The sequence below is a fragment of the Myripristis murdjan genome, chromosome 1 (genome assembly GCF_902150065.1).
Source record: "Myripristis murdjan chromosome 1, fMyrMur1.1, whole genome shotgun sequence".
NCBI lineage: Eukaryota > Metazoa > Chordata > Actinopteri > Holocentriformes > Holocentridae > Myripristis > Myripristis murdjan.
In genome coordinates, this window is record NC_043980.1 from 25,740,191 (window position 1) to 25,765,949 (window position 25,759).

The 25,759-nt window shown below is 41.2% G+C and overlaps 1 protein-coding gene across 2 annotated transcripts; it reads right to left on the reverse strand.

The window, feature by feature from the left end:
* Positions 1 to 2,843: 2,843 nt before the first annotated feature.
* On the reverse strand, positions 2,844 to 24,930 carry LOC115361095 (axin-1-like). 2 transcript variants are annotated; one of them, XM_030054389.1, is made up of 13 exons: positions 24,775 to 24,930; positions 23,137 to 23,827; positions 21,030 to 21,223; positions 20,704 to 20,856; positions 14,707 to 14,841; positions 14,417 to 14,513; positions 10,788 to 10,925; positions 9,211 to 9,616; positions 8,026 to 8,200; positions 6,830 to 7,009; positions 5,907 to 6,203; positions 5,669 to 5,818; positions 2,844 to 5,526 (listed from the first exon to the last, which is right to left on the reverse strand). In XM_030054389.1, exons 2-13 carry the CDS (start codon positions 23,755 to 23,757, stop codon positions 5,400 to 5,402), a joined length of 2,673 nt encoding a protein of 890 aa, XP_029910249.1. In that variant the 5' UTR covers positions 23,758 to 23,827; positions 24,775 to 24,930; the 3' UTR covers positions 2,844 to 5,399. The 2 variants fall into 2 exon arrangements, with proteins under 2 accessions (XP_029910249.1, XP_029910240.1); XM_030054380.1 differs by having other exon boundaries at positions 5,907 to 6,206.
* Positions 24,931 to 25,759: the final 829 nt, after the last annotated feature.

Genomic DNA, 25,759 nt, shown 5'->3' on the forward strand with positions numbered 1-25,759 from the left:
TAGGCTACTGAGAATACTACAACGTGGTGGTGAATGCTGAATAAATTATTAGTGAGGCTAAACAACGAAACAACAGTGCCATGTTCCTTACACCACAGCCGTGCTTGTGTTATTCCTCTCACCTTCCCTGACATGTTGCCAAAGGCATCCTTCTCCACGCCTCTGTTATTAAAATTCTCACAGCACAAGCCTCCGCCAGCTGTCTCTGCAGCTCAGGCCAAGCTAGGGTCAATTCTATAACAAGATGTTTTTTTTTTTTTTTTTTAATAAAAATCTTAGAGTGGATACTATTCTGTTTCAGTTGTTTTCTCACATGGGCCTCCTCTGGAAATCCAACCTACTGGCCTAAAAAGCTACAATCCTACTGGCCTAAAAAGCTACAATCCAAGCACACACTTACCAAAAAGGGCCATAGCTTTGTCTCTGATATCTGATTCACACTACAATCAAATGAATAAGACCTGCCATAACCATAACAGAGCAATGATTTAACAAAACAGTGATAGCATTAATTCATACCAATCCACTATCAAAAATAATCCTCAGCCTCAAACGAGCAGTGGCTTTCTTTTTTAATTGTTGCTTTTTCTTTTTTTTCTTCAAACTCATATAACAACACTAACCATTTACAGCAAAATGAAATTCTACCACTCGGTTAACTCAAAAGTCTGCACACTATTATATAGGATATTTTCCAGATTTAATGGAAAACTTGAATAGTGACTTAAACAAATGAGTGTGAGATTGTAGAAAAATAAGCTATAACCTAAAAAACACTACATGCACCTTGGGTGCATGTAATTAGTTGACCACATCAACTCATGTTTTAATGGCCTGGAGTTTGGGAATGGCACTTTGGTAAATTTGTTTCAGACAGTACAATATACAGTATGCTTAGTAAACATAAGCATATAGCTTAACTGATGTGCCATATTTTGTCATCTTCTATTTTTGATCTTTGGCTATTTTTATGTATTGCAAATTATTTTGCACTTTATGAACTCAAACCTTGTTTTCATAGTTAGTTGGAGTTCAGCTCTCCATCTCTGCAAAGACTTTCTTCAAGACTTTTTCAAGACCCTTATGTGGTTATCAAGTGGAGCTACAGCATCAGACTCTGCAGCCTGCAAGCGAACGCACCAAGACCTGCAGACTCTCATGCACCGGCTGTTGTGTGTGTTGTTTAATCTGAGCCCATCCAGCACTTGATCCATTATCCAAGCTGAACATCTGAACCAACATCTGCAGAGTGGCTCTCCTCTGGCTGTCACCATGGCAACCTGAAGTCCACCAAGTCTGCCTCAACACACTGAGACTCTTCGGAAAGCCTTGTTCCATGTTCATGCGTGCATCGCTGCAGAAACAGAAGGAAAAACCCGCCATCCATGTGCTCTGCATGAGAGTGGATGCAAAGATATCTTCCAAATTGTTTCCCTTTTCAAATGGCTTTAGTTGCACCTTATTGCATTTATTTGATTTTCTGATTTCTCCAAATTCATTCATTCATTTATTCATTCATTCTGTTGGCAGTAACTTGTGAGCTTAATTCCCATTCAGTCATTCCTTTATCAGTTTCCCTTCATTCAGTCATTGATGCATAATTTCTTTTCTAGTTGTATATGTATGCTCATTTATCCTGTTTGTTCAATAAATATTTCCATCTGGAGCAAGTCCTTGTTGTATTTCCTTCATCTGAGGGGAATTGTACTATAATCACCATCCTTATTCACTGACCTCATGAAAATTAACTTACTTATTGCCAAGGCATTGTTTTGTGTATGACATGTGACAGATTATTTGGTGTTATTTTATTTTCCTTCTGTTGAAGGCGGTGCTTCAGTTGTAGCCAGTGCTGTGGCAGAGCTAGGTCTACCTCAGCAAAGCCCTCTACAAAGGCTCGGTTGTTGCAGAAGGCTCTCAACATGTGACTGATGTGCCTGTAAGGCAAACACATTAACAGTTTCGGCAGTGCTGCAAAGTGCTTAATTCCACAGTGTGGCAGCAAACCAGTTGTCAGACTGGTGGATGCCATAAGTGTCAAAATGAATTCTCTACATTTCTCAGCTGCATTTTTCTCTAAACACACTGATGTGTAAAGTTCCAATGCAAAATAATTGGATTTTCCACTACTTTAATCCAAAAGCCAGCCACATTAAGCAGGGCCAGTGAATTAGGCTGGCACTTCATTTTGCATGGCCTATTACTATAGGAACCTGATCTGCTACACTAGGAGTACTTGTCATTATAAGAGCATGCACATAGTAAAAGTCCACTATAAAATGAACAAGTTAATCTGCTTGTTCAATAAGAGTTGAAATAAGAGTTATATCCACATTACAACACTGCCAACATGGAGCAAGACTTTAAGATTATAGAGCAGAACAAGATCCCCATTTGAAGCAATTTTGCTCTAGGATCCCTAGAGAACATTAAAAGATATCTTTCTTTGTGTTAACTTGTTTATATGTCATATTTGAACAGGCTACATTCAAAGTGGTGAGACTGAAACACAATGTTAAAATAATCACTTGTGCATTTTTTTAAATTTTTTTTTGGTATCATAGCAGTTTTTGAGGTAAATTACAGTGAAACCTGACTATTCATTTTGCCTGGGACCCCACTGGAGGCTCCTAATGGACTCCAAGACCTCACTTTGAAAATAAGTATTTCATATTTATTCATCATCCTAACACAGATAAATTCATAAACTCAGCATGATCCAATTCATTAGGCACTATGGAGGCAAAAAGGTATTAGCGAGGTTGTGGAAACAGGTATGTTGCATGTCTCCTTAAGATGGGTAAGAAAAGTAGTGAATATGAGAATATCTGATCACAGAAAGAAAGGGTTTATTCAACATCTTTATTATGAAGTACCTTTTTAAAAGAAATGTACAAGTGGACCCAGCACAGTGACATCTTGGCGTTTACCTTTGAAAAAACAGAAACACCATGGACATGTGGTGCAGGTCTGAAGACACGTATGAAATGATAATGTACATATTTACAGTACAGGACCTATCCGGAACGAAGCGAGCATGGTGTGAGCTAAAAAATACAATGGGACTGACTGAAAATAAAAACTTACATTAAAAGCACGCATTGGTTCAATAACATATTTAAAATGATAAAGGCACTGTGTTTCACACAAGCTGACGACACACGACGTAGTTGTTGGTTTTGTCCATCTCAGAAGAAAATAATTATAGCAATCACAAGAAACAACTCTTACATTGTTGTCATTCATTCATCCCTGGGCATTCTTTCTAACAAAACATAATATATCAAGAGGGCCGTAGCAGACCGCAGCTAAACAAAAGAACAAAAACAGATAATTCAACTCATCAGGAAAACAATCCATATAAAGAACATGCTTGGTGATTATTAAAATTACATTTTTTTGTATAAACAAAAACATATCTAAAATTTTATATTCCATATTGAAGGCATAATGTGTTGACATAAGGACAAATATGTTTTCCAATCCTATGCTTTCCCTTACTAGGCCGAACCCAGGACAGATTTCATTTGACATTCCTGTGGGACCTAGGACCTCTTCGCCCTCGGGGACACTATCAGTATGGATGACACAAAGCACTCCATCTGCCCAACAGCTGAGGATCAAAACTAAAGACAGACTCAAGCATAATGACATGACCGAGGACGTTACTCCTTCAAAGACAAAGAGGGTGTCAGAAAGAAACCGCACTAACATAAAACTGCATTCTGCTTACATAGCTGGTGTCGTCAACAGACTGTCTTTGTTCGACGCTTTTTGACTTTCTGGCCTTATGACGCTTCTGCAGTCCACTGAAGTGGTGGGAGCAATTTTTAAGGTGAGCTGTTGAGTTTGAACTCAACACCGATTTATCTACAACTTTTGAAATTTTGGAACCTGTGAGATACGGAGGAGAGTTCATGATGTTCGAGCTGAAACATGACATTGGAAATTATTTGATCACAGATGCAGACTGCACAGACACGCACGCAGACATACGGAACACGCAATATGCTCTTTGGCTGAGGTCAGGCATACACAAACACAGGCTTTTACACGCACAAACACTCGTAAGTATAAGCATTCTAGAGAGTAATGGCACTGGCCGGACAGGCACCTAGACTGAGCTTGGAGTTAAGTACACAGGGTCTAGTATAGTAGAAAGGTACAATATATATCAGGGGATAGAGTGGCCAGTCAAAGCAACAGATACTGTGGTCAGAGATGGCACGCCTTATTGGGTGCACCATTCTTTTTCATGAGAGTTAAAGAATGGCACCAATAATTAGCACTGGGGGGAGGAAGAAAAGCAACTCCATATTCAAAATCCATTGTGGTGTAGAAGACAGCTGCACACAATGGTAAAGAGTACAGAATTTGCATATAAGGGATCTGGTATGAAGAAAAAAAAAATAACAGCAAGGAAAACACAAAATGGCTGCCCTGAAATGACTAACAACTTGCTTCAAAACATAGACAATTATACAACATTAAGTCGAGATATGACAAATCTGTAGGCTGCATTAATACGTAATAGTACCTGCCTTATACATACACAATGCAAATAAGTCGACAACAAGTAGTTATGGTACTTGTCATATCAAAAATATGTAGCTTTGGTAAACGAGTTATGTAGAGAACTGTTGTCATTGAAAACAATGATGTGATAAATCATTACATGACATCTAGGAATCAAGGGTAAGCGAGTTTCTGTCTTGAGGCTATGAAGTCGACAAGAGAAGCAGGCCAAGTTCCATTCCTAAAGTCCTGCGTCCTCTCCCCTTGCCACCGACTGATGAGGAACAGAGAGAGAGAGAGCGGAAGGCAGCAAGACTCCAGGATGGAACGTAACTGCGTTCTTTACTGTTCCAAGCACCGTTTGAAGAGTTTCCGTGGTAATGTAGCAGCATCGTAATGGTCTGCGGAGGAGGGGCTCCTCCAGAGCAGAGGAAGTGGAAGACTGGTTAACTTCTCTCCTTCCAGCAATCCCTCATCTTTTCATCCATAGTAGTGGAAGTGGAAGACTGGTTAGACATTAGCTTTTGACAGTCCTCCTCAAATGTCCACAGTAAAGACAAATGACAGGCGAAATAAGTTGTGTTCCATTCCTCCGCTCCTGTTCCATCTGGCCAAGCCTCTACTCGATGTAGGTTTGATCCAGGAATTGACACAGGTAGCATTTCATTAAAAAAAAAAAAAAAAAAAGATCGTCCTCCTTAACACTTCAAGCCTAGCTTCTAACATGCAGCGTAATATCCCCGGTGTCATACATTCCTCCTTCCATCTTTCTACTTCCTTTCACTCATTTTCTAACCGCTGAATTTTTGTATCCGTCTTCATCATTCTTCTTTGCAAATGATATTCTTTTTTCCAATTCTATTTTATCTTCCCGTTTCCTAATTTCAGTCAACCTTCTCCACCTTCCCAATGATCTTCTCCTCAAAGATGGGCAAGATGGCGTCGTCATCACGGACCTCCTCAAACACCACACCGCAGTCAAACTCATCACTCACTTTCTTAAAGTAGAACCTGCACACAAAGGGACAATATACAGTCATGAACTTCCTTAGCACTTGTGAACCAACCGATGGCAAAAATAATTACATTTCCTCCAAACTGTAATACTCTCACACACAAAGTGTTTAAGTATATATGCATCACATGTTCTCACCTGTAGTGGCCCTTTTTGGTAAGCAGCTCCTTGAACTGGCCCAAAGTCACCACGCGGCCTTTGACTGATGTTCGGTATGGGATTGGCTCTCCACAGAAGTAGTAAGCAACTGTCACATTGTCACACAGTTGGCGCTTACCAGACTTGTGCCTAAGAGAGTGCAAGATGCATGTCAGAACACCAAAGTTTCTCTGTAGACAAACACACACCGACACACACAAAACACATAGAAAGCTACCTCTGCTTGGCCTGCTGTAGTGCGTTCCTCCGCCTTTCCTCCTCTAGCCGCCTCCTAGCCTCCTCCAGCTGGGTAAGGGGGTTGGGAGCTGGGTTCGGGGGCATAGCTGGGTCCTGGATGAAAGGATGGGAAGGCTGGACCTGGGCGGATGACGAGCAGGGGATGGAGGAGGAAACTGAGGAGGGGTTGTTACGCAGCTGGGCCGAAACCCAAGGGTGCACAGCTCCGGGACGTTCCACCGAGGTTGGACGTGGAGACTCGTTGCTGGCTCCTGTCCTTCTAGATCCGCTGGTGCTGCTGCTGAGAAAACAACACAAGGAAAATATAGGAGGGGCCTCCAAAACTGACAAAAAAAAATGCTGTGTATTGTATTGTTGTTGTTGTGTGGTAGGCTCTCTGCTCTTGAGGCTTGAGACTGAGGAAGATACAGTCTTTTTTAGCTTGGGATTGATATGTTAAAGGAGGTTTCGGCTCTGCAGTGTTAGGTAGATGTAACCATATATGCAGAATAAAATTAGTATTCAGTGAATGCAAAAAAATGCACCACCTAAAGCATTTTATAAGAAGGTAAAATGAGACAGAATTTTGTTATCAGAAACTGGAAAACACCATTTCCCAAGATCTTCCGGCAAGGTGTGTATTTGAGTGGCAAACTCTGTAACTGCATAGTTTAAGAGGTCAGAATGACAACACAATGCAACGTTGAAAATGTGTGCTGCTTGTGGATGTAAGTCCTTCCCCTTCACCCCCCCGCAGTCTCTTAGATTCAACCACCACAGAATTATATTGTCACTCTAACAGGAACTTATGGTGTGAATTAAACTAGAATGCAACAAAACAGCATCACAACTGTGAGGTAAAACAGGCCTATCTGTTAACATTGCACAATGCGTTTTCTATAGGAGACTGGGTGTGAAAGTCACCTGTGTGTGCTTTTCTTGTGTCTGAGAGCCTCTCCTTCCATCATCCACTGCAGGATCTTCTGGTTTCTCTCCAGATCCTCAAGTGGTACCTGGGGCTCCAGGCCACGCCCAGTTTCATCACCTTTGCCTGACGTCTCTGACTTTTTACAGCCTCGCCGAGATAATGTGCTACCTTTACTACTGCAAAACAGAAGCAGGCAACATATGTAGCATGTTAATTTCATACTTTCTTCTAGATTATGTTAAACTGCATCCTCCTCATCAAAAAAAAAAAAAAAATAAAATAAATGCACTCAGTGGCCACTTTATTAGGTACACCTGTATAATCTAATACAATTCAATGTAACAGCTCTGCCATAAATGCCATAAAAGTTTAGAATGTTCAGTTTTTGTTGACATTGTGGAGAATGTGTAAATTTGATTATGTTTGTTGTTGAGGCTGTAGTTTGCAGAGATCTTGTACTGGACTACATTATATTGAGAGGTGTGTCTAATTTTTTGTTCTCCCTATTTATATCCATGAGGGGGACAGAATATTAGAAACACCTCTCAATAAAATGCAGTCCAGTACAACAGTACCACTAAGTATGAGCTCAACGCCAAACACACAATTGACTGAACATCTCTATTACTGCATTATAGGCATCATTAACAGTAAACTATATGGCAGAACAGTCGTATTGGATTGGTTTTCCACTAGTACCCACTCGGCTTGACTCAACTCGGCTCGCCTCGGTTTCGGTCATTTTCCATTACAACTGAGTACCGGTTTGCTTGCCATTTTCCAACTTTGTCAACTTCAGCGATGATCAATGTGCACGGTCGCTGTTGCTGTTTTCTTTTAAAAATGCCGGGTTTGGTTTTCATGAAGGAGTCGCTCTCATGTGTCGTCACTCCCTGTCCAATCAGTGGCCTGCACGGCGTTTACATCACATTTCGGCTCGACTCAGCTCGCTTGGAACCCCGGCTGAGTATGTACTAAAATAGTACCTGGTACCACGTACTACCACCTAATGGAAAAGTAGAGTCGAGCCGAGCCGAGTAGGTACTAGTGGAAAAGCGCCATTAGTTTGTGCAGGATTACCCAATAAAGTGGCTACTGTGTGTAAATAAACAAATTACGATAATCTAAGTGCAAATCTGTTGTTGTCCCGGCATGTGTATGCACATGCATGGATATACACACACTAACTTACCTGTAACCCATGCCCTCAAGTGTGCTGGCTCCAGCCCCATCGGCGTAATTACGACTTCTCCCTGTGTACTGGCTGGCTGGGTCACCGTTCCACAGGAAGTTGGCCTGAGACCTAGGGCCTGCCTCTTCCTGCCCTTCTCTTCCTCTGTGGTGATACAGCTGCTTGTGGTGATGCCCTAGGACCGACATAATTGGGAGATTCATTAGTCCATGATCTCCGTTCACTTAGGGCACTTTCCTTGGTGTGGACCTAATGCAAGAGGGTTTGTTTCATTTTTTACAGGTCTTTTTAATTTTAAAACACCCTACAACAAGCATCAGAGCAACGAGGGAAGCAATATGGATCAGCGCTGCTAGTTCATAACGATGTTTACTATTCTGTGGTTCTTAGTCTGCAGAGATACCAAGCTGAGTTCAATGAAATAAACATTTCATCAACTCCGTTGAGTTTAATTGTCCTCACTAGTGGTTGACCGATATGGGATTTTCAATGGCTGCTGTCAAAATTTAGAGCAGGGTGGCTGATGGCTGATATATAATGCAAATGTCAAGTTGATGTTTTTTGTTTTTGCATCTGAAAAATATAACAATTTTAACAATAATAATAACAAATGAGACCCAAAATTTCTGAACTTAAATGGACATTTATTTAAGACTAATGTTGCTGTCTGCGTTGTCTCTCCTTGAGCAGATCTAAAATAACTAAGTGCACTGCAAACAGAGTGGCGGAATGGAAAATAAATACAGTTTTAGTGCACTTAACAACGGCCTTGAGAGCACAGGCATCGGACAATGCTGATTGTCTCAAAATGCCAGATATTGGCCCAATTAATCAGTCTACCAATAGTCCACACTGTAACTGACCCTTGGCAATTTTGTATAATGCACCTTTAAATTGATAATGAATCTTTACAATTTAACTTCAATGTACACACTGCATAACTTCCTTTCTTGTTTCAGACTGTATTGAAATTACTCTCACAGGAATAGTCCCAACTAAAGTCAGCTTGGTAGTGAAACAGGACATTCTTTCTTTGGAAAACCTTTTAGCTTTGTGTGATTCAGACCACAGTTCAATTGACATGTTCACACCTGTCAAAAAGATTCAAATTTAAGAGAAAGGCTTCAAGGGCCAGGCCAAATGGTCCCTCTGCTTTGCCTCCCACATCCCACATCCAGCTCCTACCTTTGACCCCGGCAGCAGGCAGACTGTGGCCTCCCCCTCGGTGGGGAGGGTAGTGCGAGGGGGGGTAGTGAGGTGGCGCTATCCCTCCATCAGGTGAGCGTGATGATTTAGGAGGAGTGTGTCGTCCCCCTCCCCCTAGTGGGGCATTGGTTGCCCCTGGAGACTGGCAGCCTGGCGTTTTCATCACACGCTGCACATGCTCGTCCAAGATAGATTCCGGGTCATCATCATGGGAATCCTCCATGGCAACCAGGCCACCATAAGTTGCAACTGTAGCTGTGTTAGCAGTGGTCTCTGAGTAACGGGCACCATAGAGAGGTGGAAAGGATGACGGAAGGGAAAGTGGTATGCTATGGGAGGACAGGGAGGTTGTCATGGAGACATCAGCATCGTCACCCTCTTCCTCCTGGTTTGGAGAGAGACACAAACACTTGATTTGACTAGATGTGCATGTGTATGCCTGTATGTGTGAGCATACACTGACACAAAGCCTGGGTAAAAATAAGCACCATGACACAACTATCTCTGTTCAATAATAGCTGGTACCATGAAGCCAGTGCAAACAAATCTCCAGTCAGATAATTGATGATCTTGGCTTTATTTTAAAACAAACAAACAAACAAAACAAAACAAAACCTCAATGAAAGCAATGTTACCTGTAAGCTTTTCTTTTTGGTATTAAACTACTGTGGTGAACAATTTATGAAAACATCTTATGTGACGTCACTTTGGCAGTTACAAATAACCCACAATCAAATTTAAATTAAATTAAAATATTAAATTAAATTTCTGTTTAATTTGCCCAAGACACACTACTGCTCAGAATTCACCCAAATGCTCTTCTGAAGAAAAGTCTACTGTCAAAACTCATTTACTGCCTTGTATTTTGACTGAGTAGAGTTTGTAATATGTAACAGTACAAAAATTTGTGTTACTAAGATGACATCAATGCTCAAGTGTGCTTAAATCAGACTGGCAAAGATAAATGCTTCTGGAATAATTAAAGATTAACATCATGCTGATATTTTTTTTAATGACACCATGTAGAAATTAGATTTTCACAACTTGGACAGCCCTGGACTGTGGTATGATAGGGGAAATCCTGCAATTTGCTCTAAACCACATTGATAATCAAGATAATCATTCACTGTAGTACTAAACAGATAAGCAGCAACACATCTGTCAATTCACAAAGCTACATGAACAGATGGACTGAATCAGATCCCAGGGCCTCCCATTAACGCACTAAACTGTAAAAGCCCGTCAGCTTAATTTCTACTGCCATAGCTGCACATCACTGGGATAAAAAGAACAACATATATAGCTATTATTATTATTATTATCATCACTTTGGTGGTCTGCCACTCTGCTTTGCTAATACAGTGTACACACACACCTATCCAATGTGTGGTCCATGTATGTATATTCACTTTGCTCCAAACTTGCCTGAGGCAGGCACACACACACACACACACACACACACACACACACACACACACACACACACACACACACACACACACACACACACACACACACACACACACACACAGTAACACAGACGCATCTAGACTCACCAGTCGGACTCTCTTCAGCCTCTCTTCCAGTCTCTCCTGAGCCTCTCTCTCTCTCAGAACAGTCTCCAGTCTGCTGATGAGCTCAGCTGCAAACCTCTCCGGCTCTACATGGATGTCCTTTGGCATACGGTATGTGCGCTGTTTACACATCAACACAAAATACATGCCATGAATTCCTGTTAATATCAGGAAGGCAAGTTTACCATATACTTTAAGGGAAAAAAATTACAAATCTAAGGGAAACTGTGTTTGTTGAATCTGAAGCTCAAAAAGGCAATACACGTTAAAAACGGGACAAAAAGTTGCGTCTCTCCTGTATGGAGACATTTTATGGTATTTACAAGATTAATAAAGACAGAGTGGACCAAATGTACCAATTCCCAGAAAGACAGGGTGAAAGCAGTGCAGCTTAAGATGGATTTGCAGGGTATTGATGTATTTTAAAGAGTCTCTGAAGAACATGAGTAGGCATCCACTCAAAAATGTGTTTTTCTTGTTTGTGCCCCCCAAAATGTCTGACCTTGACTATACTGACTTGTTTCTGCGCAAAGTTTGTCAGCAGAGGTGTTTCACAATCCTCTGCTTTAAGGAGAGGTATCAGTGCACCTCCCTAAAATCTGACATTCATCAGGCAAGCTAGATTGGGTGCATCACACATCTTACAGCCAATCCTGTCAACTGACGTGTTTTTTCTTCTTCAATGATTAGCACTAGCTCCACCGGTTGCTTGAGTGTTTTATCTTCCAAAAAAATGGCAGCAACTCAAAATGCTGCTTCACATGAACAATACTGTTGTAACTATGAGATTTGCTGAAAAAAAGATCTGCAAATATTGAAAAAGTGCAATGTGTGCAAGTTATATCTAGGCCATTTTAAGTTGTGAAGGATGTTTTTTTCCATGGAGGAAACTTCTATATATGAGTGGAAGCAGTCATTAACGATCATCTTAGACAATGTAAAATGCATTCTTGCAAATCCCATCTTTTTTTTTTATATATATAAATTATGTGCAGATAAATATGCTCATGTCACAAGGATGCCTACTCACAAGACAAATGGTCAGAAAACAGATGGATTGGGCCAGTATGCTTAGTAAAACTGGCTCTATCTGGCTTTCAAAGCTCACTGGAAAAGATTTTAAGAGATGTTTCATAGGTCTGCTGAGGAAAAAGTAGAGAAGCCCTTTATCTCCATTGTGGTAGCCATTAGATATGTCAATTGGGTCATTCTCCAAAAACGGTGGAAGTGCTGTCACTTACTTTCGCAGATGCCAAAATACTTTAAGTTGACCTAATAATCACATTCATTATATATGTTTAGTAAATAAAGACTGTCTTTGCATTGATACAAATAGAAAAATATATAAAAATTAAAAAAAATATAAAATAGGAATTTATTTAAAATGCCAAGTTCAAGGAATTGTCTTGTCACTTTCATCATACATGGAAGTGAAGCCTGTAGTTTTAATTTAAAAATACTTTTTTTCATGAATTAAAGCTCATTCACATTTGCATAACAATACATACACTGAATACAACATTGATATGATAAAGAAATAGAAATTATTATTAATAATAATATCAAATAAATATCAGTCACCCAAAATTACGTCATTGGTGTTACTGCTACACAAAGCACTTTTATTTTGAAGTAATGAACTGACCTTGAGGTACTTGCTGGATCAAGAGGCTATTTTGTGCAGTGCAGTGGACACAGGCATAAGGTAAGTCAGATACATCTTACTTTCTTTGTTTTAAATGTCATTTTATCTTAGAATTTTACGTAAAGCTTTTAAGTCTGTCATTGGTGTTACCCATTCCATGGCCCCAGGGGTAAACATTTTATCATAAAAATGTACTACATTGAAGAGTTAAATGATTTAGATATTGACTGAAGGCATGTGGACTGACAAATGGCAACCATTTTGTTCAAATTGTAGTTTTATTCCCAAATTGTCACTGGTGTTACCATCACTGGTGTTACTCTTCTTCCTGGTAACACCAGTGACATTCCTATAGAAATGAGCTTCAAAAAGACATTACTTGGAGAAAAAAGGTGAATATATTTAAATCTTTGTCTAATTGTTATCATTATTCTTGTTTGCTTTTACTTCAGAGAAAGCAGTGGCATGTTAACCAAGCAAGAGACAGACATCTGATGAGAACAGTACAGGCAGTCTTGACCCCCCCAGTCTTCACCAGAAAGATCACCTCCCCACATCTCAAGGTATACCTTTAAATTGAGAGGTTACAGTGTAGTAGGTATAGTATGTTGTTTCTGATGGCATTTTCGATTGTTTAAAACATGAATTGAAATTTACTGTCTTATTTTTATTGTCTTTGTTTTTGCTAAAGTTAGAATGAGATGAGATTTTTTTTTTAAGCCCCATGGGGTTTTCTCACCTGCACAATCTGTTTCTTTGCTTGTCAAAAGGTTTGGTTTGTTGTTGTCTGCACATAAATAAATAAAAATAATAAATAAATAAATAATGTCTTGTTGAGAAGTCATTGGTGTTATATTGCGTCACTGGTGTTACTACATGTTTTTTTCAGGGGTGTGATATTATAAATGTATTTTTTAAAACTTTCTAGCAATTATTTGTTTGTTGATTCATGATGTAATCATTATTTGATACTTTTGAGTTAGTATCAAACATGTTGTTTGTCAATCCTTTAATTGTTGTTGGTTTGACAGAAAACAAAACTGTGGTGCAAATCAAATGTGTTCCTTCACGGTTGTTTAAATGTGCAATATCATCGTAAAAAAACAAGATAATCAAATATGTTTCATGGTCTTATCACTCTATTAATATGCCTTTAACTAAATATTCAGGCTGTGTTGAGAAAAAATATTTTTATAAACATTTAATGTTGCTTACATTACTGGTAACACCAATGACAAAAACACGACACACTAATTCTTTAGTTAAATGTATAAAAATAATAAAAATACTTTAAGCTTGACTTGTTGTGGATTCATGAAGTTAAGAAGTTAGGTATTGCTGTTAAAGATGTTTTAGGGGTGTAAAAAGGAATGCATTTCAGCAGATTTGTGTCACCCAGATTCCACCTTTTCTGGAGAATGACCCAATTGCCCGTCGTATCAAGGATGCTTGAGCTGTTCCTTCCAAGATGTCCTATTATGTACCGTTATGAGAAACTGGCAATATTTTAGATCAAAATCATAACCTTTCAAAATGAAACACTATTCAATATCATAATAGTCAGTAAGGCAGCAAGGTATTTGACAGCTTATAAAAGCATGAGTCAAAAAACGCAGCCAAGACCAAATGGCTTACTTTGACAAGAAGGCCTATTTCTGTTATTGTAGCAATAATGAGGCCGCTAGTTTCCTTGATAAAAATGACCCTGTAATACTAACACTTTGATATATTTTAAGTCAGTGACAGATCTCAATGAAAAGACATGAGATGAAGTCATCTCTGTCAGTCATTGATAAAGTCACTCTTTTCTGCACCTGCTACAATCTTGATTAAACCTACAACAACATAGTTACAGTTGTAAACATTAGATGAATAAATAGACAGGATTCATGTTATCTTTATCAGTGTATGAAGACAGTTTGGTATGTTGATGTGAGGTGAAATCTGCGGTATCTGTATGACTCACAGGTATATGAGGTAGGGGCACACGTCCATTGGCTTTGGCACTTTCATGCATCTCTCTACGATGCTGCTTTCGATATTTATATGGAGGAATACCATCTCTGCACACAGACAAACACAGACAAACATGAGCAACAATGCACCCCAGATCTTAACGGCTTATCAGTTAATTGCAAGGTTATATTCAGTAACAATAAATGAACAGCTTAATGATTAAAAGAAAGAGTGAAGATTGAGAGTAATTCCCAGCAGATATGAACATGTGGGATAACAGTTTTTGTTCTGTGCACTTACACACTGCTGTCGGTCAGTGATAGTGTGTCTGCGTCGCTTGACATGCTCTGCTGCTCACTGTCATTGGCACTGGTTGCAGGAGCGCGAGCGTAGCCCATGTTCACGTAGTACGGGTTAACCGGCTCTCTCCACGGCCTGAGGAGGGATAGACAAATTATAGAACCGCACACAAAAACACAGGGCTACATGCACACATTTTCACACACACCAGGATAAATATATGCACTTTTGCTCCCTGTGCTTCATGACTTTTCCATGACATACAGCACAGTTTCCTCAAACAATGTAACACCTGCACACTCTGCTCCAAGCCACAAATTACATTACAGACAACATCTTGATCTTAATTTCATTACAGACAAAGTTTTCTTCTGTCAGGTAAAAAATGAATTTTCATTTTTTACATGGTGAAGACAGAGTTCGGATCAGAGCCAGGGACAGGTCAAATATCACTGTCAACACCACGGATGTGTCCGGTCTTGATGCTGTCTTGAGTGTTCACATGCTTGAAAGCCCTCCTGACGTCAAGCTCAGAAAGGGTGATAAGTGTGAAAGGTGCACCCACCCATCTATTAAGGCTGAATTATGCTTCCGCGTAGGAAGAGCGTACGGAGGTTGTGCGAAGCTTACGGGGGTTGTGCGACCGCCGCAGAGCCTTGCCGCGCGCCTCCCAAAAATTGTAACTACGTGGACCCTACGCAGCCCCACAAGAGCTGTGATTGGTCCGCCGAAGTACATCATTTCCGGCATTTCGTTGCAACCGGCATCACATCCTGTTGTTGTGCCGGCCGGCAGTGCTGTTTTTAAAACAACTGTTGTGTCTTGACTCGTCGGTTGTGTTTGAAAACTTTGGAGAATGCTGGATCTTGTGGAAGAACGTGCCTGGCCGAGGAGGTGCGCAAGTACCCGCACCTATACCACTCGTCCTCTCGCCATTACAAAGACGTACAGAAGAGCAGCGACGTTGGTGGGAGGAGAATTGCTCAGTGTGTTTCGCAGAGGTATGTTGGACACACACGCGCTGCGTAGGAAATGCGTGCTTCGCACAACCCCCGTACGCTCTTCCTACGCTGAAGCATAATTCAGCCTTAAACCTCTGCTTCAGCTGTTTTTGCTTGCTTGCTACAAATGGCCTCACAATGACTACATTGACATGCACACCATATTCTGGTTCAGGTGAATATTCCGGCTAAGGTAACAGCGCTGCAGCAAATGGAATATTTCGTTTACATGTTACTTGGCATGTTCCCGTGTTTCGGCGTATTCCACTCTCTTGCGTAATGCGACACTCAGCCGCTAGGGGCAGCAGTACGCATATAGGCGTCTGGTCTGCCGGAAATACATAACAAGTCTTCTTCTTCTTCTGTCGCTATTTCTGTGTTTTCTCCCATCGATATACTCCATGATATTTAAGTCTTTCATTAGCTGAAGGCGGACTGCAGTCTCCTGGCTCTTGCTGCTTTTCGCCATGCTGTACTGTGCGCCATGTCGTTTTCCCCACAGACGTAATATAAGGAGCTGTAGTTCCACTTTCTTCCTGTTTCCTCTACTAATTTTTGCCTTCTTTAGTGCTCTTCTGACATTGTGGGATGCTGCTTTGTAACTGCCCTTGTTTCCACAAAGCAGCCCTAAGTTGTAGAATGCAGCACGTGTGTTTACAGCATCCCAGATGGTTCTGGTAATCCATGGTTTATGGTTTTGTTATGACTTAATTGTAGTTTTGGGTTCAGTTGCTTCCATTATTTTACAAATTAAAGGCACCACCGAGTCCACTGATGTCATCTGTGATGTCAACAGCAGTGTTATGGGATGTGCCCCTGACTGTGTCATGTTGTGCTGACTTGAGCGTGATTTCCTGTCCTGTGTCACTCTGGGCATGTATCACACATCTCAAGATGCTTTGATTCTATCAGTGTTCTCATAGCATTTTTCAGCTTTTTAAAATTGAAACCCAGCAGAACATTCAGTCGTACCTCATACCTGAGTATTAACACAGAGAAGTAATTTAAGTGCATGCTCAAGTTAAAAGAAGGGCTCTTATAAATAAGCAGCAGGCATTTGTTATATTCAAACACAGAGGCAAAATAAGATGTTACATGTGACCAATGACCAGTAATGTCTGCCATGACTGATGAATGTTTCCTTGCATGTAACTGTGTTGATTTTTTTGTACGCGTGATGTGAGGTGTCTGAGACTTTGCTGCTGGAAACTTGGGAACTTTTTGGCCGGTTGATGGTGTTTTGGTGGGTGAGTCAGTCCATTTCATTGAGTCAATACAAAGCCTAATTAAGTGAGTCAGCACACTGCACTTTCGTGATTTTAATTAACAATCTGAATTAAATACACACATTACTTTATCACTCCCATTACTTATAGAATGGGAGCAGCAAAAATGTCATTTGTGTACGGGTGTTAAATTTACACACGTAGGAACAGATTTCAGTGTTAAGACACTTTTCCATTCTTCAAATTTTTGATTCTGTTGGGTACATGTTGAAAATAGGAAGGTGATTGCTTCTGTCCTTTTGATCCACTTATAAATTATTAAATTAATCGACACCAGACAGGAATCTACTGAAAGAAAAACAGTTGAAATATATGGCATATAGAGTTCTCATCGGGCCTGAAAATTAAGACCCGACCCGACCCGGGCACGACTGGGCCAGCCCGAGGCCCGACCCGACCCGACTAATTAGCCGAACTTTAGGCCCGACAGCCCGATAAAGCCCGAAAAAAAACAAAAAAAACAAAACAAAAAAAAAAAAAAATCGCCAAATTCGCCATTAGGCTATTTAGCAGAGCCGGTCGGCCGCGGCACCGGGGCACCATCAGTCGGTATCAGGCGGGCCGGCCGCGGCACCGGCCAGCATGAGGCAGCTCACCTGTCAGATCCGGCAGACCTGATGGGTGGGCGCGGTATCGGACGGTGCCGCGGCTGGCCCGCCTGATGCCGACTGATGGTGCCGCGGCATGTGTGGGTCAATACGGTAGTCTAGAAAACTGGAGATTTTTTTTTTTTTTCTCGTGCGCCCCCAAGTAGATTGCGCCCTGGGCAGTTGCACTGCCCATAGCAGAAACCGTCCCTGCTGCTGAGTCTGCCAGCACAGCGGGATACTGCTGCAACTCTCTCTCACTTGTTTGCGCTGCGCTCGCACAGCTGGTCGCCTGTCTGTCACTGAAAGTTTAGCCTCCAAATCCAATCCAGTCTCTCACTCTCTCCACCAGTCACATAAAAATGAAACGTCATAATCAATAACAGAACACATAATTCTATTTTTTATTTAGAAAAAAAAAAAATTCCCCACAGAACCCCAAGCCCGACCCGACCCGCCCAATTCACGTAAATTTTAGGCCCGACCCGACCCGAAAATGTCGGGTCGGGTCGGGTCGGGTTCGGGCAGAATATGAGAACTCTAATGGCATACCAGTCATAAAAATGTTGCAATTAAACATTAAGATAACAGCTGGGTAAAATTTTCAACGCTGAGCTCAATCTTAGAAAAGTCTTTGTCTGGGTTGTTTTTGTGCCAATAATTTGAGGGGGAAGATCAGTCATAAAACTTTGTACAATCTGCCATGTGGTGCTAAATGCGAGTAAGGTTAAATAGGTATGCTGCTGAACATTCTTTCACTCTCAAACCAGGACGGCAAAGCACTTTCTCTATGTTTAGATCTATTGGTTTCAATCCAAACTGTCTTCAATTGAGTGATGTACATCATTTCCAGTTATTAGTGTCATTCAGTGCGTTTTACAGACGCACAAATATATATGCAAATAGCGATATGTGAAGTGATGCAATCTGCGTGCTCACGGTCATACATCATGCTCCATGACACATGGTATTATACAGGCATCTTAATAATCACAGTGCTGCAAACAATGATATTGCCGCACTTTAAAGGTAACAAGACAATCAAGCTTGACTGTTGAGAAATACATCATGAACACATTCCTAACATATTCTCAAAATGTTGTTTTACATATATATATATGTGTGTTACCTTCCACAACTTCTCTAGGATGAGAAATAATTAAAATGGTGTAACATCAAGGGCTTTTTTTTTAATTAGTGCAATGGCCATTAAAATGTGTGAAAATGAGTATAGGGTCCACTAAAAAGGTTAATGAAGTCAAAGTGACATTTAATGTTTGGACGAGGCCCAGATTTTACATACCTCAATAGTACAACCTGAGGTGATACTGTTTTCCATAGCGAGTGAGTAATGACTACACTATTCAGGTGGAGCCTACACTTCATGGTGAAACACCTCTGTGCCTCATTATCTTCACTGATTTCACTGCTGCACATTTATTATGGTTCCATTTATTATTATTACTTTTGTGCAACTGATTTTTTTCCTCATTCTTTAAAGTAAGTCAGTCAACATTTTTTGTAGCCGGTAATATTCTTTTATTTTATTGGTTACACGTTGTGTAATGTCGGTGTAGATAGGAGCTCTACAAATTAATCATTGAGTACGTTTACATGCACACCATATTCCGGTTCGGCTCAATATTCCGGTTAAGGTAACTGCGCCGCGGCAACTGGAATATTCCGTTTACATGTCACTTGGCATGCCCCCGTGTTTCGGCGTATTCCACTCTCTGACGTAATGCGACACTCAGCCGCGGGGGGCAGCAGTACGCGTATAGGCGTCTGGTCTGCCGGAAAAACAGACGAAGAAGTCTTCTTCCTCGTCTTCTTCTTTTTCTTCTTCTTCTGTCGCTATTTCTATGTTTTCTCTCATCGATATACTCCGTGATATTTAAGTCTTTCATTAGCTGAAGGCGGACTGCAGTCTCCTGGCTCTTGCTGCTGTTCGCCCTGCCGTTTTCCCCGCTTGCAGGTAACCATAGCAACAAAGACGCCTTGTGAGTCGAGCATGCGCAATCGTGACTGAATATTCCAGTTCTGGGAGTTTTCCGACTAAGGTGGTTACATGCCCCAATATTCCGGTTGGAACAGGAATATTCCAGGGGGCTTATTCGGAATTCTCTCCAACCGGAATATGACCTTAATCGGGTTCGGTGCGTGCTTACATGACACATGCGCAACCGGAATATTGCGAATATTCCGGTTAATACAGGAATAAGGTGTGCATGTAAACGTGCTCATTGACACATTTCTGAGATATCACTTTTAACTTCAGGAAGAGATGGTTTAGGTCTATATTCTGAATTAACTGCTGCTGGAGAACACAGTACAATCTGTAAAACAGCACTTTTTATTTCCCATTTGTTTAATTGACATGTGTAAAGACTGGTAAAATAGGTGGCGGATTGATATAAAAATTGTTGGTTGTGTGTCCATACATTTATCATTATCTGTGGGAGTGGAAAAGAGGCTCCTACAGCTCCTCAGTGATTGAGTTTTATAAAACACAATGATGTGTACACACAGGTTTATATTAATCTGACAAACAGAAAGCCTATACATATGTCTGGCTTTGTGTGTGCCCACAGGTTTAGAGATGAATCTACACAGACACACACATTCACACTGTCGCCTGTAATATTTCAGTAGTATTCCTATAGTAACTCAATTGTGTCCGTGGAAAAAGGACTGTAAATTTATGCTTATGCAGGTCCAAGTGATTTAATAATTTATACACAGAGAATTGTGACAATGCATTTTTCTATTGCAAAAGTCCTATGAATTAAAATAATAACTGATAATAGTTTGTGTGATGCAGAAATAAACTTGTGTGTCTTGTGAGTGTTTCAAAACTGCAGTGTGCGCGCTGCATAGCCCTAACATTCGAAATCTGTCTAATAATATTAGAAATAACACCGTAAAAAGCGATGTTAGAAGCTTTTGAACTATAAATACTCATGCTTGCCACATCACTGTGGAGGGTCCTTGGCAAAACACCTGACAAGTTTGAAGTCGATTGGACGTACAGTTGCAGAGATAATCGAGCCACAGACACACACACACACAGATTTCTCTAATTTATAGCTAGATAAACACAGGAACCCTGACACACACGCATACCTGTACTCCCTGCTGTCCTGCCTCCTCCTGCTGGCTGAGGCTCTCTGTGGTGCCGTCTCCATCAGCAGTCTATGAGTCAGCCTACCAGCTGGTGTGTCTCCACACTTCTCTTCATCCTCCTCTTCCTCCTCTTCCCTCGCTCCTCCTCCACACCTAAGATCAGACGATATCAGATGAGTGATTCAAACTTCTGACGTATTCCCTCACTTTGCTGGGTATATTTAATAAAAGAGAGGGAAAAAACGTGTGCTAGCTCAAAGTCACAGAGGGAGGAGGTACATTATATGACATTAGTATGGCAACACCAAGTCGCAAGCTCATTTCACCTCCATTCTTCATCCTCGGCAAGCGTGGGTAAATATCCAGGCACAGGCTTGGCACTCCCTGAAGAGGGGCTCTGATCGCTGGGGTTAGGCTTCGGGCTCTCCCCTCCTGTCCGAGCGTACTCCAGATACAGATCTGACTTAAGGAACAAAGGGTAGGTGTTCTCTTCCATGGTGGCCTGGATCTCCGTCTGAGCCTGGGACACAGACACATATGATGGTCACGCGTACCGTTGGGGCTGTTGGCACCATTTGCAAATGTCAGACAGAATCTTCAGCACTGATACTTCAAAAATGTTCCCATCATCTAATCAAGTGTAAATCAAGTGCGCTCTGGTGGAGGATGCTTGAGGAGACATACTGGAGTGGAACAAAATTCAAAAGGGTCTCAGACCACCAGGCTGTCATGACAGCAGTAACTACCAGGGGGTAAAAAGAACCACATGGGAGAGAAGAGCAGGTGTGTACTGTCATTTAGATTGAATTATTTGATGGTCACATTTCTTTCCTTGATACTGTCCTGTGTAAAAGTGGTGAAACAAAATGCTGCAAAATGTCTGGCTTACAAAGAATTCACAAAGAAAACATTACCTGAGCAAGATTTTGTTGGTCCCAAGTTGGGTTCAAACAAATTGTACCATTTGAATGTAGTCTGCAGCCATGCAAAATAAACCCACTGGATGCATACATTAAAGCTGGATGCAACAAAATTAACAGGGACTGGTGATGTGAAGGGCAACATCAAGACAAATCTGTGTGATGATATATCTGATGATCTTTTTGTGTGTGCTGTGCACTATGAAGGGCTCTGTAATTTCATTGTCTTGCACAATGACAAGTACAGTTTTATCCATTACATTTTAATTGAATATTTCAGAATTCAAAAGTTACAAAAATGAGTGAACATTACTTAAGAGTGCTTTTTCATTTTGTGAATTATGGGCAAAAAGAAAAAGAAAAATCAGACAAAAACTGTGCCTATCCCGTGTTCACTGGAAAGTGGAAATCAAAGTATCATTTATAAAATTTCAACAACATGGCATTTATGTTGTCAACTCACAAAAATGGATGTTCTCTTCTTTGTTATACTCTCATGGGGGAAAGTTTTTTTTTTTTCTTTTCATGTGCGCATTAATCTCCTGATTTTACCATACCATAAAAGAACCATAGGATATCACCGGCCTGAAATTTGTGAGACATATGTTTCTTAAAGCCTGACTTTCTTGGACATAACCAGACTCAGCCTGTCACAGCACATGCAACATAAAACTTGTTAGAAAGCACTTTGAATTTTGCTGGTTTCTCCCGTGAAGTTATGTGGTTTCTCAGAACTAAAATTAGCAGTAAAATTGAGATTTTAGCTCCAGGTCACATGATGAACTTCAACAAGAGACAACAAGGCAGAAGGAAAATGCTGGCTTAGTGTGGACGGTAGGCCAAAAACAGAGAGGTTCTTAGACTTAAGAGTGTGACGTGTTTTACAGCTGTAAAGTGATGTGTGTTGTCGCTCTAACAACTACCAACAATAACCATCACCTCTTGAACCAGTCGAATGACTAAATGAATTATTTGGACATATACTGCAACCGCAGCATGATTCCACAATTTGATGATTTTTGCATCATAATTTTGATTTGTGGTATATGGATATGTGATTACTATCTTCTATTCACTCTAATTTTTCATCCAAAGTGTACACCTCTTCGATATTTATTCACAGATATGGCAACTGCAAAAACATTCACCATTTTAGTGGAGATGATCATTTTTCCATCATAATTTTTATGTTCACTAAAAATAACTATTAAAATGATGATGTGATTTTTGCTGGGGTCTGTACCAAACAAACACATGTTCTTATGTCTGGTCATCTCTGTCGCACCACAATACTTCATTTATAAAGCTACTTTGTGACACATTCCACCTCTCATCAAAAAACTGCATCTCCTGTGATTTGGATATTGCAACTGGCCATATTGTGTTTTCAATATTTTGATTAACTGTGCCTAGATGCAATCATTCCACTTCCACTAGTCTGTGCAATATGACATGCTTTGGCCTATGCTCAATAAGCTCCTTCATTAACATCATATATCAGAGTTTTAGTCACCTGTTCGAACATGGCAGGGTCTGGATGCGGCCTCACCACACAGTCTCTGATGAAGCTCTTGGTCGCTGGCTTGATCTGCCGAGAGACAATCCCACTTCCATCTATGATGTACTTCCTGTAAATGGCCTTGGCCAGCTTAGCCCTCTTCTCTTGGCTGGTCTTGCGGAACCCCGAGCAGGCGAACCAGAAGTCGAGAAGATCTGCACACCCTTCCTGGCACAGGAAGTTACGGAACAGATGAATGCCTTCCTGGTCATCCAGGAGAGAATGAAGCGACTCAGCCCATTTCAGGTAAGGTGGTGTTGGTGAAGCTGAGCCCTCAGGTTCATACCCCAAATCCAGGTCTGGGCGTCGCGGAGTTGCAGACGATGAAGAAGGTGTGTAGCTTGGCAGATCAGCCATTTTAGATGATGAGGAAGATGGGGGATAGTAGAGGGGCTGAGAAAGAGGGTTTAGACGGGCATTGGATGACTGGACTGGGGGGTCCACATCAGAGCCCTCCTCACCAGGCACTGGGGGCCGTGGAGCATCCTCTGTAAAGTGGGTTGTGCCACCAAGGGAGGTCGCAACCCCACCCCCGCCTCTGTACCCAATCCCATGTAATTCTCTGACAACACTCATGTCTCTGACTGCAGAAAGCAGAGGTCAGATCTTCCCCTCTAGCAAAGATTCTGCTGACAAACAATTCTCCCTAAGATGAAGGCAAGAGAAAAGACAGTTAGTGGTGGAGAGTGGATGACACAAAGAAGACAAAGCATACATTGATAAAGAGATGACTGACATGACTGACTCATCTCCATCTTATTCCTCATCCCCCTCAATACTTCAGCCCATCACGTCCAGTACAAGGGCCAACAAAACGAGATAATGAGAAGCATAACAAACTACAAATGGTTCTTTATGAATGTACGATTGAGATCAGCAGCAGAAGAATGTGACTGGCCAATAAGTGAGATTATCCATCTAACATTGTTAGAATGTCAATCTGACACCGGCAACCGGGAAGATACTGTCTATACTATATTTACGGTTAACTACCGAAAGACTCACGTCTATCTGAGGCCACTTGAAGGCTAATGAAGTAACTTGGCCAGCTAAACTTCGCTGGCAACTTTTTTTTTTAGTTTCGCATAGCAAACAACTAGCAAAGAAGCTAACGTTAGCGGCTGGCAAAACAAAACCGACACTTCTTAGAGGCAAAGATCATTTGCTGGCTAACTAGCTAAAGTTAACCAGCTAGGATAGTTAGTTAGCCTTGCAGCAATGCCACCACCAGTGCCAGTGCTTTGAAGTGAGAATCTCATTCATCTTGGCCTGCAAAGACGGTGGGGGATGGGTATAGAAACAAACTCTACAACCACACAAGACGGGCCTGCTTGCAGTTACTACAAAAGCACTTCGGCGGAAGAGGACTTTTTGAATTTATTCGTACAAAGCTAACTAGTTCACAAGCAACGGCAACTGTCGCACTGATTAATGCCAACAGACCAGTCGATCAGAGCTCAAACAACACAAAAAACGAAGGCACGTTTTCCACTCTGCTGGCTGCAGCGCCAGCTAGCTAGCTTGGTGCGTTAGCTAGTTTGGTTAGCTAGGTGCGTGAACGTCCCATGTTTTTCATAAAAGTGTCCGTCCTACCGTCTCTGAAAGCCCGTTCCCCGTAATCCGCTGCATTGGGGATACTGGCGTGAACTGGGTGCTCCAAAACGCAGCATAAGGACGCTTTCAGGTATTAAATATTTGCGAAAACAACCCGTCGTCTTGTCCTTAACTCCCCATAGTGGTCGGTTTCTGTGAGCAATAATACAGAGCGAGAGAATACGTGCGTGCACGCCGCGCTGTGCGTGAAGTGAGCGTGTGTGGTGGCACGGCCATAGAAATACAACAGATAGAAGAGAAACGTCCCGGAGTAGGGCTGATCATCCGAGGTCTGTTGTAGAAATTATTCTCATTTGTGTAAACAGTGCAGTGCCACAAAGTTTTAAAGACCAATGGAGTGTTTCTCAGCACCATAACTGGACCGCTCAGTGATTTACGCTGTTGTCATGGTGATGCACCAACCTCTCTGAAACTCAGGCATTAAAAAAAATGCTCCGAACAACTTCCATCAAAAAATTGCATCTCTACAGAAAACGGCTTACGAGTTAAACTGCTATTCCTGCTGGGTGATTTAATTTCAACGGGCTCCCCAGTTCTATGTGTCGTAGATCTGTGGCGGGGTGGCGAAATTGCACCCAACAGCGCCACCTCCGGTACGGGGAGAACATTACACATCATGAAAAATTCTAAAATATATTGCTGGCATATAAAGTATGATTGAATGTAGACTCCAGTAATTATTTGATCATATGATAGCGTGTATGCACAAACAATGCTAAACAAAAACGAGTGATGGTTTTAAATAAATGAGATACACCTAAAAAAAAAAAAAAAATACCTATGGTAAGAGGAAATTCTTAAGCGCAAAAGCTCAAATCCAGGAGAACAGGAGCAGAACTAAGGAGAACCTGTCCGGGTCCTGCCCAGTTCTCCTCAGGCTGGTGGGCACATTAGAGTACGAAACCAGTCTTAAATTGATACAATATGGGTTACACTGAAATAACACAGCAGTGGTGGTCTTATT